Genomic DNA, 15,582 nt, shown 5'->3' with positions numbered 1-15,582 from the left:
TAACCTCCCAGGCTGTTCTGAAAACCCCTCTACTGCCAGCAGTAGTTACACAACGACAAGTGACTGTCACAGCTGATGCCCATCACCTTGGAGGCCTGTGTCCCCAAATTTGCCTTGGTCCCTGGTCTCATTCTTCTCCCAGCCCCTTGGGAGGGGACAGTGGGGGACAGCTGCTCCCGCCCCCAGGAAAGCACAGGCTCAAGTGTCAGGTTTGCCTCCGGAAGCATCTGCCCATTTCCATTGTCCGCCCCTCCCTGGCTACAGAAGAGTGATTACAACCAAATGCAAGGGTCCTCCTTCCGCCCTCCCCTGGCTCCTTGCCTCCTGCAAATCTCCAAATCGGTTTTTGTGAGAGATAAGGTCTTGCTCTTGGCATGTGCAAGTCTGCTGAGTGACAGAGGTCCCATCCTGAGGTAAGAAATGCCTCCCTGGTTTTTCTCCTCCCCAGCCAGTTCTCAGTGAGAAGAGTAGGTGAAGGTTCAGCAGCCAGCAGAGCGGGAGGCCGTGCTGGACATGTGACTTGGCTGGCCGGATTCCAGAATGCTCATTCTTTATCATCATTTGTTGTGTGTGCTATTGGTGTGTGTCTCTCAGAGAGGACGTGTACAGATCTGGGATCCTGGAGGGAATCTTGCAAAGCAGACCCAGGTCTGGCTCCTGGAGTCAGGTTGAGGGAGATAGGAGAGTGGCGTGGGGGAGAGCCGGATGGGCTGAAGCCTTCTGCGTGCCTGGGCCAGCAGGAAGCGGGTGGAACACTCCCAGCTCGCCCAGGTTTCCCGGCACTGAAGTCGCTTTCTTCGTGACTGTGGCTAAGGAGGCTGCTTTATTGTCTCCCAAGCTCTCCGTGCCTGAACAGTCTTGCCTTCTGGGTGGGTCTCTAGTGGCTCTCAGCCGGATATTTTTATGTTCTCTGGAATTTTTATTCCCTTTCTTCTCATGCTCCTGTTTGTTGGCATCTCAACTCCTGAAGGCTTCAGATTCTATCTCCTGGCTCCTTTAACCCCACTGCCCTGGTTATTTATTTCAGCAGGGGTTTCCTCTCATATCCAGCTCCCTAACACTTACAGGACTGAACACAATGTCGACTCTGGAACTCATTCAGATAAGTTCTTCAACCTCTCTGAGAGCCCCTCTGCTTTCATATATGTGTGTATGTGTATGTAATAGAAATACAAATATGCTATATAAATATATATATGGTTTTTGTTTGTTTGTTTGTTTGTTTGTTTTTGGTAAAGGGGAAGGGCAATGACAATGCTTACCTTGCCAAGCACTGTGCTGACCTTCTTGCTTGCACTGCTTCACTGAATCCCTACAGAGGTCTGTGAGGTAGACACCATCATGACCCTGTTTTACAGTTGGGGAAACTGAGGCTCCAAGGAGCCTCTTGTCCAAGGTCTCAGAGTGGTTAAGTGGCAGAGGTGAGATTGGAGTCCCCACAGTCTAACTTAAGACCCAAGGCCTCGCCTGCTGGTCTACATTGTAAGTGCTTTACAGTACAGTTGTTTTAGTAGCTTACATGAAATTATGTTATCATAGAATTACAGTATGATGGAATCACATGCATTTAACATATGCAAACAAGACTAGAAACTCTTAGAAAATGGAATGGGAAGCAACCATGTAAGTACACTGTTGTACTTTCTGAGTGTATGTTCTAGAAAAAGCAGGAGATCTGGGGGATGGGGTGGGTGTGAATCTGTGGGTCCCCTAAGCTGGCCCACATCTCATGTGCCCCAGCTAGTGTGTGTATGTGTGTATATGCACTCTGTTTGAGGCTGGGAGTAACAGGTCCGTATTTTCCTATCATAGCGTCCATCAGCTTTATCTAGAGTGCAGCTACACACACAGCCACCTGCTCCAGCACTGGGGGAGAAGTGGGTCATGCTGGGCTTCTCCAATGAGCTTTCCAGGGGAATTTGGACTCTGCAGGATTTTCCTGCTCACTTTGGAATTTGCCCTCCAGTGTCAGAAGGCGGTGATTAGTCCTCTCCATGGCAGGGTCCCTCTCAGCCAACACTTGGGGTCAGAATGCAGACATGGCGATAAGATCTAACCCGTGTTTTATTCTGTAGAGGAGTCAGGCTGTGCATTTACCAGGTGCCAGAGCCTGTGGGATGTTGGTAGTTTGGGAGGCCTGGACCTGGGAGTCAGACACCCAGTTAATCAGTCCCCATTGTCCTCGCCCAGGCTTCATAAGCTGGCGTTGTTTCCTTCTCTACAGTATAGATAACAGTGTGCATCTCAGAGGGTACGTGTATGACTTAATGTGGGGTACAGAGTAGGTTCTTGGTATGTCGGTCATCCCCACCCTTAACTAGACCCCCTAGATTTCAGTGAATTTTAAATCATCTCCAAGTGGATAGCCATGAACAATTTAATGAAGCGTCATTTAGAATTGTGCTTCTTCGAGAGCTCACCTCATTTGCAGGCATTTCTGAGGCAGTCTTAGGGCAGGAAGTGGGCTGTACTTAAGCATTTGATGGTGAGGCAAATTGGACTACTGTCCTCAAGCCGAATCAGCCAGTATGGGTGTCAGTTCCATGCTGCTCATTTAAACTAATCTCATGGATGGTGAAGGATCAGGTCAGAAAACCATTCCCTGCATGGCCCTGTGGGTAAGGAGCCCATTTTATCTCTTATTGGTAAAACTGGTCTGAGGCCTTTCCTGAGGCCTTTTTGCATGACTGTCGTCCCCTGTTGGGACTTCTGTTAGGTGGGAAAAGTGCCCTTGGTTTTGTAAGTCTATGCCTTGGTTCTTCTACTTGCCAGCTCTGTGGCTCTGGGCAAGTCACTTAACCCCTCTGTGCCTCAGTTTCTTCATCTGTAAGAAGGAGACGAGAGTCCCAACCTGCCTTACTTTCCCAGGGCTGCCATAGAAAAATACCACTACTGGGTTATTGTCTCCAAGTTCTGGAGGCTGGAGGTCCAAAATCAAGGTGTCAGCTGGGCCAAGCTCCATCTGACAGCTACTGGGGAGACGCCTTCCTGGCCTCTTCTCGTTTCTGGTGGCTGCTGGCCATCCTTGGCATTCTTTGGCTTGTAGATACATCTGCCACTGTCTTCTCTCTTCTGTCTGCCTCTCTTGTGTCCGTATTTCCTCTTCTTATCAGAATGCCTAGTCCTATTAGATTAGGGCCCACCGTAATGCAGTTTTGCCTGTTATACTAATCATGTCTTCAAAGACCCTATTTCCAAAGAAGGTCATGCTTACTGGACTGGTACTTAGGGTTTGAACACATGTATTTTTCTGGGGGACGCAGTTTCACCCATAGGCCCATTACAGTGTTGCTGAGAGGGTCAAACGGGACCAGGCATTTGAAGGCCTCAGGAGGGCGCGTGCCATGTAGGCAGGTTTCATCCGTGTTCCTCGTGGTGCTGAGGAGAACAGTGAAGACGATGCAATGTTGACATGGTTCCCGGACCCCTGGGCAGCCTGCATGCCCTCTCTTGGATGGACTCTGCTTGGTCAGCGTCTCTCGTCCAGCAGGAAGACCCCATGGTGTTTTACTCCCTCCTACCTCTAGGTCCTCTGCAAATCGATAAGCATACTCTCTGATCATCAGTGAAAATTTACTGAGTATCCACTAAAGACATTATTGCAGAGGCCTAGAGAGAGGCAGGAAGGTGGTGGTGTCTTTGTGTAAGTTTAGGTTTTCCAAAAAATTTTTTGTCATACTGGAATTAATTCGTAGTATGAAAACTTACCCAAGACCCCCTAGAACATTGACTCAGATGGGAAAGGAGAGGCCCTCGTTTCCTAAGGACAGGCAGACTGGAGCTGGACAGGACGTGGTTGCGGTGGTCTCCCCGCTGAGCCCCCTGTTCTGGGATTTGATCTTCCACTGGGAAGACTTCTGGCGAGGCCCTGAGAACTGCCTCCCCTCCACCCTTCTCCCGCCCTGATGGGAGCATGCGATGAGGCCACGGCCACGTGCTTTCTTTACATTTGCAGTGAGAACTGGAACTGCTAACTGCTGTCACCATGCCGCACTCAGCTCGGCTAAGCCACATGGAAAACCAAATGCCAAAGCCAAAGGCTGCCTGGTGAGCGTGGAGTGCAAAAGACTTGTTGGAGCAAGTATGATACTGGCATCAGCCTGCTGTTTCCATTTCACCATCGGGGCATCTTGACATTGTCTCTAGTATATAGTGCCTGAAGCCCTTAAGGGCTTGGGTGGGTGCTGTGCATTTTTGCTTCTTGGAAACTCCTTTTTCTGTAATTCTTGGGTGGCCAGTCCCCATGAGAGCCACTTGCTTTCTTCAGCTACCTGGTGATGGTCTGTGTGGTGTTGATTCTGCAGCAGTTTTGTCTCATACGTCATTAGAGTGCAGAGGTGTGCAATCAGCTGAATTTGTTCTGCTGCCCAATGAGTATTGTCAGTTAGGGTGCCACAGAGAACAAACCCCAGTCCACTTGGGAAGACACATGTGCACACATCAGTGGGGTTAGGGTGAGGGGGAAGTGCTGCAGGAGCACTGGGTGGGGGAGCTCCAAACCATCTCTGGGGGACTCTGGGAAGCCTGGAGCTTACAAAATGACTCTCTGAGGGTGGTTTTGGGGATCTCGTTTCTAAGTTCTTGCTGCAACAACCCCCTGTGACCTCCACAGAGTCTGAATTCAAGGAAGAATGGAGTTTAAATAAAAATAAAAATAGATAACACTATCCAAGTATTTCTTCTTGGCTAAAAACTGGACATAGTTATCTCATTTAATTCTGAGGATCTCAGCCCACTAAAATGTGATCCGTGGTGTTCCAGCCTTATTCCTGCTTCCGCTCACTGTCCCCCACTTTTGTGATCTCTCTCACCTCCTTGCCATTATTTATGCTATGTCCTTTATCCTGGGCAGCCCCTGCTTGTTGGCCTTGGTAGACTCATATTCTTCCCAAAACTCAGTCCAGGCATTGCCTCCTCTGAGAAGCCTGCCATGATTCCCTCGGGATCACATAGGTGCATCTCTGCATTATTGCTTTGATCACATAGTATTATAATGGTTGGTGTTTCTAAAGCAAACTTTGAAATAATTTTAATAATCCCCCAAAATCCACAAACACTTTTGTTGCTGTTCTTGTAAAAATGCAAGTGGTGCAGATACAACTGAAGCCTGTCTTAACCTCCAGCGCATCCCTTGCCCTCCTCAGTGGCAACCATTTAAAAATAATTTGGGGCTTATCTTCCAAACTTTTAAAATGCATTGACATACATATCGTGGTATGTTGATAAATATTCAACAGCCAGCTCTTGGGAATGTTGAGGTGGGAGGAGGAGGCATGATTTGTCGCATTTGCTGACTTCCATGGTGAAAAATTCCCACCATGATGGCCAATTTCAAGCTGCCAACGTGACAGGACTGAATATAGAGTTGCAAAGAGATGCGTAGATTGGCTCTATCAAGCTGGTGTGCACCAGCTCCGGCACACCACGGCAACATTTCTGTCTGTCTGTCTGTCTATCTGTCTATCTATCTGAACTCTAGAATATATAGTGTTTTTTTAAATAGAAACATTATAATACTTTAGATATTGTTCTTGCCTTTTTTCCTATAATATTAAGTTGAGCTGTTTTCCCGACTGCACCTAGGTCTGCTTCATCATTTTAACTGCTGCGTAGTAGTCCGTTTCCAGGGGTCACTTATGTTGATGGACATTTTGGTGGTTTTTCCTTGGATGCACTTCCTCAGTAATCTGTGTGCTCCTGGGGCACAGGCACTTAACACCTATATCCGCATAAAGGCTGTGAGACCTTTGGGGGAAGCATGAGGATGAGTGGATGCTCGAAAACCACGCCAAGCCAGCACTGATGCGCTGCTGCGTTTCCATGCTGGGCAGAGTGCTGTTTGAGGTGCTGACTGCGGGGCAGGGAAGGGAGGGCCCCAGGCTTGCACTGGCCGCCAGCATCACGGGCCACTGCCTGATGCCTCTGCGGTGGCCTGGCTGCCAGGTCACCATCTCTGGTTCAATGTTTTGGCCACCGCAGCCCTCGGGGCTGGTGGCCCTGTTTTTAGCTGAGGGCTCCACATTATGTTTCTTGGCCATTGGGGAGGTGAGATCATCTGGAGCAAGTGGCTTGGGATTTGGGGTCACAGCCTGAGTTGTCCTATCAGCCTTCAGCTCTGATCTTGTCCCTGACCTTGAGATTGCCAGACAGTGAGAAAAAAATGTATCCAGCTCTCCCCCTGCTCCGATAGAAGCTGGGAGTACAAATGCTAACTGCGGTTTGCTGATAAATGTTTATAAAGCCCCCTGAATGCCAAGCATGATGCAAAACAAAGAACACGTGGCTCTTTTGCAGATCTCTCCACAGGGTGTGTTCTGTTTTGAGATCTGAAGATGAAAAGGTTTATTTGGTGCAGAGACTTGATTTGTTATTTGTGCACTGTGAAATACACCTTTTCTGGTTAGCAAGCATACCACAAGTGTTTATTAAGCACCACTGTGTGTTTATTAAGCACCAACTGTGTGTTTAACCCCTGATCCAGGTGGGGAGTATTATGGAAGCAGAGGGGGTCTGGGCTAAGAGCAAGGGCTCTGGAGTCTGTGTGGTTTCAAATCCTGCTTTTCCTGTGATGAGATTTGGGACAATGGGCAAGTTAATTTAATTAGCTATTCTGTGCCTCAGTTTACTCTTGTGTGAAAGAGGATAGCACACCAATTCATAAGGTGGGGGAGAGGAAATGAGATAATGTGGGAGGAGCACTGAACCTACTAGGTGCTCAACAAAGGCTGGCAGTTATCATTAGTAGTAGTTATTATAAACTAGCATCAGAAGTTCACATGCAGTGAGAACAAGGAGGGAGAAGGGGAGAATTGAAAGTGGAAGTCCTGGTTTCTGCTCTTGAGATATTTGTAGTCTGCTTGGGGAGGTCAGACTAAGGCCCTTGGGACTATTAGCAATGAATGTGTTGACGGTAGCATGTAAGTCCAAACCGTGTAGTTTGTATTTCAGTCCCCATAGAAGTTGTTATTTATGGTGGGGTGTTTGCGGGGAGCTCCTGGGAGGAGATGAAGCTCACTGTGGACTTGTCAGGTGGGTGAGAGGGGGGTGAAAGGAGCAAAGGAGCTGAGAGGAGGGCACCATGTGGTATGTGTCTGGAACCTGTGGTTGGTGGGGGTGGTGGTAGTGGTGGTGGTGGTGGTGTAGAGGAGGTCAGCTGGGGTCTGCTTCACCAGAGGTGAGATGACATCGGCCTATGGAGTGGAAATGGGAGGAGAAAGGCAGAGGCATTTCTTAAACCTTCTCATTGCAGTGTAACATACCCACAGCTCATAACTGCACAGCTTCATGGATTTTCACGAACAGAACACGCCAGTGTAAGCAACACCCAGATTAAAGAACAGAACCTTACTGGCACCCCAGAAGGCCCCTTCCTGCCCTCTTCCAGCCACTACTGCCCTCTACAGCCACTATCCTGTTTCTCTCCTTTAGGCAGATGGAATTATACAGTACATGCTTTTGTGTTTTGTGTCTTTGGCTCAACATTGTTTTGTGGGAGTCATTCTTGTTGTTGCACATAATTGTAGATCATCCATTCTCATTGCTGTGAGTTACCACCATTTATTTCATTTATCTGACAGTTTATGAGCATAGGGGTAGCTTCAGGTATAGGGCCAAGTAGGATGAGTATGTTCCCTTGCATGGCAAAAGGGACTTTGCAGATGTTATTGAGGATCTTGAGATGGGGAGATTATCCTGGATTATCCACATGGGCCCAATGTAATCCTAAAGGTCCTTATAAGAGAGAGGCAGGGGGTCAGGTTCAGAGAAGATGTGAGGACAGAGGCAGAGGTGAGAGGTGAGAGAGGTTTGAAGATGCTACACTGCTGGCTTTGAAGATGGAAGAAGGGGCCAAAAGCCAGGGAATGTGGATGGCCTCTGGAAGCTGGAAAGGCAAGGAAACGTTCTCCCCTAGAACCTCCAGAAGAAACCTAGCCCTATGACCCATTTTGGACTTCTGATCTCTGGAACTCTAAAATAATAAATTTGTGTTGTAGTAAACTGCAATAGGAAACTAATATGGGGTATTACACGTGGTGCTTCTGAGAACATTCCAGCACATGTCTCTTCGTGCACATATGTACAAGGAGCAAATGCAAGTTGAGTAGCTATTGCCACAGTCTTCCAAAATGGTTGGGCCAATTTATGCTCCCACCAGCAGCAGTGTGTGAGAATCCTGGTTGTTTCACATCCTCACCGACACTTAATATTTCTGGGAAGAGATGTTTTTAAATGAAGAATTGACAGGACTTGGTGTCCAGTGGACACAGTTGTGTCTTGCAGGAGCTCAATGTTCAGTAAATTCTGATCTGTGATGACCCAGCCAGCCGAGGAGAGTAATGAGTCAGTGGCAATGCCAGAGTTTCTAGCTAGGGAGAATCAGAATTACTGTTTCAAGGAGTTGACTGGCATTGAAAGTACTGATTGACCTGAGGATTAATGTAGAACTTTCCGCCTGCAGAGTTAGAGCAGTGTTTATCTCATCTTTGTAACTTTCTGATCAACCAGTCGAGTGGTTGGGTATCACACGGCAGGGAAATGCCTATGCTTTGCTGTCAGCCTGCTCAGAGTTTGAAAATTGCCCTCATTTATATGCTATGACTGTAAGCAAGTTACAAGTTCTCCGAGCTCCAGTTAACTCATCTGTAAAATGGGTCTAATCCTGCCTTCCCTATGGCATCATGGGTGAAAGAGCTCGGCCTCTGTCTGTCAATAGGAAGCCAAGTCAGCAGGGTCTGTGGTGGTTACTAGCGAAGGCCTAAGGTAAATACATTCTATTTCACTGACGTTGCCAACCTCAGGTTCCGAGTGGCTGTCTTGAAAGGAGGTTGAGAGTATCACCCACTTGGTTTGGATGAGAGTCGACAGGGTCAGGCTCATGGTTAACTCCTTGAGGGCCTTATGGAGACACTGTCCCCCACAGCTCCATTCCTGAAACTGCTTTCAAAATCATCCATTTGCTTATTCATTCCTTTGTTCCTTCATTCATTCAACAGTTACCAAGCTTTACTACACGTTATAATACAGTGGTTGGGAACACGGTCTCCTGGCTCAAGTGCCTGGTTCAAATCCCGGCTTTCCCACTTGCTATCTGTGTGGCCTTTGCCAAGTCTTAACCTCTTTGTGCCCCAGTTTTGTGTACAAGTACCTGCCTTCTAAGGCTGAGGTGAGAATTAAATGAGATTCAGGGCCTGGCCCTTGGGGTACAGGGATGGGGGTTCCTAATCTTTGCTCTTAGCCACAAGGCTGGAGGTGATGGTTTTTGGATGGCTGTCTACCTTCCCCAACACGGGGAGGAAAATATCTAAACCCTGACCCAGAATTAGCCGGCTGGCTCCTCAAGGATGGGCTCTGACCTCTCACAGCTGCTCGGGAAATGTGGCTTTGAGGAGAGCCCTGTCGGTCTGATTTTGGTATGTAAGTGTGAAATCCCCTTGCAGCAATTACCGTGCTGTGGAAGAGTTTGATACAACTGGGAAAACTCAGTGTTGAGCCCAAGTTGAGGCTGGTCAGGAGGTCCCAGCTGCTGGCTTTCTCCCCATCTCTGCACGGTGGAGATGCAGTGGCCGCCTCCAGGCCTCTGCACCCAAGCCTCAGCACCGTCCACTGCCCCTTCCCTGCTCCTTCCAGGATCCACATCTTCATTCTCGCCTTATTCTGGGGCCCCTCAACGCACGAGCCTCAGCTGATGAAGTTAGCTCTGATGGAAGCCAGAGCAGCCGGCCCCAGACAGGGATCCAGATGCTAAAAATATCTCGTGGTATGCTCTCTGCAAGTTAAATAAAGGAGCCGAGTTGGAGGCTGTGCTGGGGGCTCTCCTCAATGCTGGCTCTGTCCATTGGCTTGGAGGGCAGGGGGCTCCTGCTCACCTGAACTGAAGCTTCATGCAAATGGTACTTTGACTTGGGAGAAGGCCCGATTCAAGGTGGGGCAGATGGAGGAGGATGGGCCGGAGATGTGGCCAAGCAGGCCTGTAATGCTCAACAGTCAGGACAGCTGACGGCAGCGGTGGGCTGTAAAGACGACAGCAGCCCGGATGGTCACAGGTGCTCCAAATAACCCTGAACACCCTCCCCCGGGAGGTACTGCAGCAGAGACCAGCACACTGTGTAGTCCAGTTCTCCCAGCACCAGATGAAGCAGCTGATATGTGTTTGGGGCCATGTTGTACAAACAGAATCTGTCTTTTAATTCTAAAACTATACCCAGACTGGTGAGCAATGTGGTACCTGAGCCTTGTAGAGGGAACCTCAGAGTCATGCCTTAGACTCGGCCTGGGACAAATGGCATGGAATAGTGGGCAGACCCTCCACGCCACTGGAATGGTTTCCTCTCTCTAGCTCTGACTCTCTGTCTCTGTCACTTCTGAGCACACAGACTTGGATTCTTAAATGCACGCATTATGTGCATTTGGCTGGCGTTTTCCCCCTTCCAAGCAATCATTTTTTGAAGTGGGACTCACAACTCATACTTATGGATGCCTTTGTGTTCCTAATTCTATGCCTTGAGTCTTCACACTTGAAGATATCACATGCTTATCAGCATCCCCATATTCATCAAATACCGCCTAAAACCTCACTGTGCTCCAGGCCCTCTGAAATTGCATGTGGTTAGACCAAGGTTGTTATCAGAAATGGTTTGGCCTCATCTGTCTCTGTAGACATTAGCTCCAAATAACTGAACCCAACCTCAGAAGGGCCCCAGTGAGGACATTTAATCATAGTCCCAGCTGGGATGAGGGTTAGTCAGTCATAAAAATAGGACCCAATGATACAGTGACTTAAGGAACAAAGAAATTTCTCTCTCAGCGTTCCAAGATGATGGGCAGCTGTGCCTCGTGCAGTGCGTTCCAGGCCCAGGTGTCTTCTGTCCTGTCACTCGGCTATCTTCAGGTGTGTCGTCACCATCTGCACGGTCAGACCTGGGTTCTAGCCAGCAAGAAGGGCAGATCGGCACGCCCCAGTCCTAAAACCCGGATTGGGAAGCGGCACGCATCACTTCCACTTGTGCCAGTGAGAACTCAGACACCTGGCCACACCTACCTGCAGAGATGCCCAGGAAATGTCCTTGATAAAACTCAATAAACTGTGCAAGAAGGGGAGAATGGATTTTGGGGAGCACAGCAGCCTTTGACACATTTGCCTTGTATCTGTTTAACAAAGCCTTTTGTGTGTTTATAACATAAATGTGCCAGGTTATAAATGTTGGTTGTTTTGCTTTTTAAGAAAGAAGACCTGGGTCTGGCCATATCTATGGACAGTTCGGCAGTAATGAACCAGTGTGCCTGCAGAGGAATGGAAGAAAACAAGGAGAGGTAAAAATATCTTTAAAAGCAAAATTTTAAAAATTATTGCATGCAACAATTATAAGCAATACAAGACTTCACCGAGGCCTTTATAAGTCAGTGGAGGGCATCAAGAATTTGGAAATAGCAGAATTTCATGTACTCCCTTTTCACATCTCTAATTTCTGATACCAGAAGAGGGAGATTTGGATGCCTTTGTTAAGTATGAGGGAATCCTAAGTCTAAGAAGGAAGAGTTGGTATAAATAAAACCAACATGGTATGCAAATAAATATTTGATTCCAAAAATCTGTGGACACATGCTCGAATGTGTTGTGTCTCCATGAGTGTGTGGCTGTCCCCCACGGAGGAGGCAAAGGCAGACTGTTAGCTCTTGGCAGCTACATTTTTTCTTGGCATCACTATCTTTTCCTCTTCCTTCTGCCTCCTCTTCCCCCCCACCCCTTAAAAATAAATTTATTAATTTAATTTACTTTAATGCCCAAGAAATACATGGATACCTTTTCATTGTTAAAAATGAGAGCAAAATCCCCGTTGACCCTCAGTTTTATACCCAGCCCCTACCCTAGCCCTCTACCCTAACAATTGTGAACTACTTTGTGTATTTTCTTCCAGAACTTTTTCTAGGCTTTGATATACATTTAAAAAAGTCAATCCATTCTTCCTTCTTTTCTCTTTCTTTTTAAAAAATACATACTATCATACTATGCTTGATGGTCTGTTTTGCAACTTTTTTACTCAATAATGTCTTAGAACGTTTTCATGGAGTACTTATGAACCTGCCTCATTTTTTTACGGCAGCAAAGTGAACAGTGTATCCATTGTATGAGAATTGCTCTGTTTATTGAGTCTCTCTGTTGATAGTGGTTAGGTTGGTTCTGTTTGTTCCCATATGATGGTGCCATGATGCATTTTCTGGTATCTCTTCCCTGAGCACATGGACAGAGAGCTCTCAAAGGTGGTTACTGAGGAGTAGAGTTGCTGGGCCAGGTTGCGTCTGCGTTTAAGATCTTAATATTGCTAAATTGTTCTCTAAAGAGCATTGCTGGCCAACAGAGTCCCAGCTACCCTGTTTGCCCACCTTCCTGGGATCTTAATGCTTTTCCATTTTTGCCAGTCTGTTGGGTGGGCAAGTTATCTCTCTGTGGTTGTAATTTCCGCCCCCTATTCTTTGCTCTGGGTAAGTTCATCTTCTTGGGCCTCTGTGTTTCATGTCCCAGTGGTGCCTGCAAGTCCCTGTTCTCCCAAGGTCTGGGGTATCTGGGCAGGCCTGGTCCTTTCCAGGAGTGGTTGTTGCCTCATTTTCTGTTCTGAAAAGTGCCCAAGAACTCCAGGATAGTCCTTCACAGAATTGTCTGCTTCTCTTCTGACCCCTGAGGGGGTTTTGAAGAGCCTTCATTGATTTCCCTACTTGAAGTTGCTTCAGCCACCACCATCATCGTCATCATCACCATCAGCAACAGTCTGGGCATTTCCTGGGTGTCAGGCTCTGGGGCCACTTGGTCTCCTTATCTCATTTAATCCTTACAGTGGCCCGAGAAGGGAGGGTACTGTTGTTACCCCTGTTCTATAACTGCAGGATTCATTCAAAACCAACCCAAACAATACACAGACAAACAACAAAAACTCTGTCTCACTGCAGAGTCCCAGCTCCTAGCCACAAACAGACCCACGTTTGCTAAGTGGTGGATTCTCCCTGTGGGCATAGCTTTGGAGCCACAGGGCCGTGTTTGTGGTTGCCTTGACCACACTCAGTTGCTGTCCCACATCCTGGCCCTCCCGGAGGAGCGCATAGGAGTGGAAGGTGGTGGTTTTAGGTTTCTTCCCCGTCTCGCGTATGAACATGGACTCTTGCATGTCACAGCACCTTTGTTCTTATGTACAGTTGGGAGTGGCAGCCTCACCTACATTCATCCAAAATGCATCTCTGGAAAGGGATTTTCCAGGTTGAGCATATTTGGGAGAGGAAGTCACATGAGGAGTAAAAGTGCATTATCAGGATAAATATGCCTGATTAGCTGTGGAAGGAGAGGAAGTACCTCATTTGCCCCTGACAGACCTGATCAGTCACTCTACCCTAAAAAATCCTTAGACCTTGTCCTAAAAGCAGGCAGGTACAATTTCAAAGGGGTTTTTAAGCCTCCCTCTCCCCAGTAGATATTTCAGAGACATAAAAATTTAGAGCTGGAAGAGATCCTAAATTCATTTTGTTTAACTCCTCATTATAGTTTTAAGCAAACTAGTCCTAGAGAAATGCAGTGATTGCCCCAGTGCACAGAGACAAGCTTCAGTCCCCTGTCTCCCAGAGTCTGGCTCTGGCTCTTTCCACAACATCACAGCTACCTCTTGTGTGATCATCAGGAGACCAACCTGCTGTCATTCCACGACTTGAGCTTGTTAGCAGGTAATACCTTGAAGGAAACTAGCTACGAAAATTTCTATTTGTCAGGGTTCTCCAGAGACACAGAACCAGCAAATTTATTTATGATATATTATAAATAATTGGCTCATACAGTTGTAGGGGCTGACAAGTCTGAGTTCTGCACAGTATGCCACAGACTGAAAATTCAGTAAGGTGATGTTGAAGTCTTGAGTCTGAATTCCTTAGGGGGAGCTGGCAGGCTGGAAATTCTGGTAAGAGTTGAAGTCTTGAGGCAGAAATTCTGCTGACCTCTGGAACCTTCTATTCTTGCTGTTAATACTTCCAGTTGAGTGCATGAGGCCCACACACATTATAAAGGTAATCTCCTTATTTAAGGTCAACTGGTTGTAGGTGCTAATCCCATCTGTGAAATTCCTCCACAGTAACAATTAGGCAGTATTTGACCAAATAACTGGATATCATAACCTGGCCATGTTGATTGATTGATTATTAAAAACTGGTTGCTTACTGAATGCTGCTGAGAGGCTAAATATACAAATGGACAATGACCCAGAAACTCTGACCCACTAATAGCAGTAACCAGTCCAGGAAACTCCAGCCCACTACCTGCAACAATCAGTCCAGGCAGCTGGCCCCTATCTACAGCAAACACCCCAGGAAGTCAAGTCACAAGCCCTTTAACAGTCAACCCAAAATAGCCAGGACTTGATCAATAACTGACAGCTTCCTACATTTTTATCCCTGCTTCCAGCTTAGGACCAACTGATGAGAGCTCTGACCAATCACATAAGATACCTCACTTCTAGATCTGCCTCCAGCTTCCGCAACAACCTCCGATCAGAGCATACCTGAAGCCTCCCCTTTTTCCACTGTAAAACTTTCCCTCTCCTCTGCCTGTCTTTGAGTCTCTGCCAAACTCACGTGATGGTGGCTCACTCCCTTGTGATAGCAAGCTCTGAATAAAAAGCCTTTGTTCTCACCTGGATATTGTTCATTTATTTCCAAGTGTGTGTCCCAGAGAGAAAAAGTTGGGAAAGATACGGTTGCTGTTCTTAGGGAATTCAGAGCAGTGGTTAAGTGGAAAACCTCAGTTCTTCATCGGCCATGGGGATAATAATAGCATCCTCCTCAATGGGTTATTGGAGGGTGTCATGAGTTAATTATTGTAAAGCATATAGTAAGTGCTCAATGAAGGCAGCTTTTTTAGTTTCTGTTTATTTTTAGTCCTATAGAGAGTGAAGGAATTTGGAAGATTTTTCTATCAGGAGAGTGATAGGGCCAGAATTGCCAGTCAACATGATTTCTTGTCCTATATGTAACTTCCAGGGGGCCAGGTCTTGCCTGTTTTGTTCACTGTTTTTACCCAGTGCCTGAAACACAGTAGGTGCTCACTAATGTTTCGGGACCCATGAGTGTTGGGGCCGGAGTAACGAGAGGAGGTGGGCCCTGGGTCCTTGAGATAAGGGGCTGGGAAAAAGCTGCCCAGCTAGAAGGAGCACAGATCACCCGGGGCCAACATCACTTCCGAGAGGAGGGCACTCCCTGGAAGCCCTGCCCATAGACCTTGTTTCCCTCTGTGGGAAGGCAGATTTGCTTCTGTGGTTTATGGACTTTTTGTCTCTTAACCAAATGACTTTATTGTGAGCATTGATTAACTGAGCCATCATCTCTTGCTACTTCTACTTGTGGATACAGCCTACAGGGTTGAAAAGATAACTTTAGGGGCACAAGGACACAGGGTTTCTAGAAGATCAAGCCCCTGGGGAGTGCAGTTGTCTGTTACCCTGAAGTAGTCAGTGACCATGGGTGGATAACGTCACTTTTCTGTGTTTTCTTTTCCTTAGCTGTGCAGCTGTGGAGTTAGGCAAGCACAATTTCTGACATTCCTTCAGGTGCAAA

General features: G+C 47.2%; 1 protein-coding gene across 1 annotated transcript in view; it reads left to right on the top strand.

Moving 5' to 3' along the window:
- ARHGEF3 (Rho guanine nucleotide exchange factor 3) overlaps nt 1–15,582 on the top strand; it is a 342,674-nt gene that overhangs the window by 31,296 nt on the left and 295,796 nt on the right. Inside the window, exon 2 of the mRNA XM_037798698.1 lies at nt 11,222–11,310. Within this exon, the coding sequence (XP_037654626.1) occupies nt 11,249–11,310 (62 nt within the window). The 5' untranslated portion in view covers nt 11,222–11,248. The remainder of the gene's footprint in view (nt 1–11,221; nt 11,311–15,582) is intronic.

Source organism: Choloepus didactylus, chromosome 1 (genome assembly GCF_015220235.1).
Source record: "Choloepus didactylus isolate mChoDid1 chromosome 1, mChoDid1.pri, whole genome shotgun sequence".
In the NCBI taxonomy this organism is placed as follows: domain Eukaryota; kingdom Metazoa; phylum Chordata; class Mammalia; order Pilosa; family Megalonychidae; genus Choloepus; species Choloepus didactylus.
This window is presented reverse-complemented; position numbering and strand designations above follow the sequence as displayed.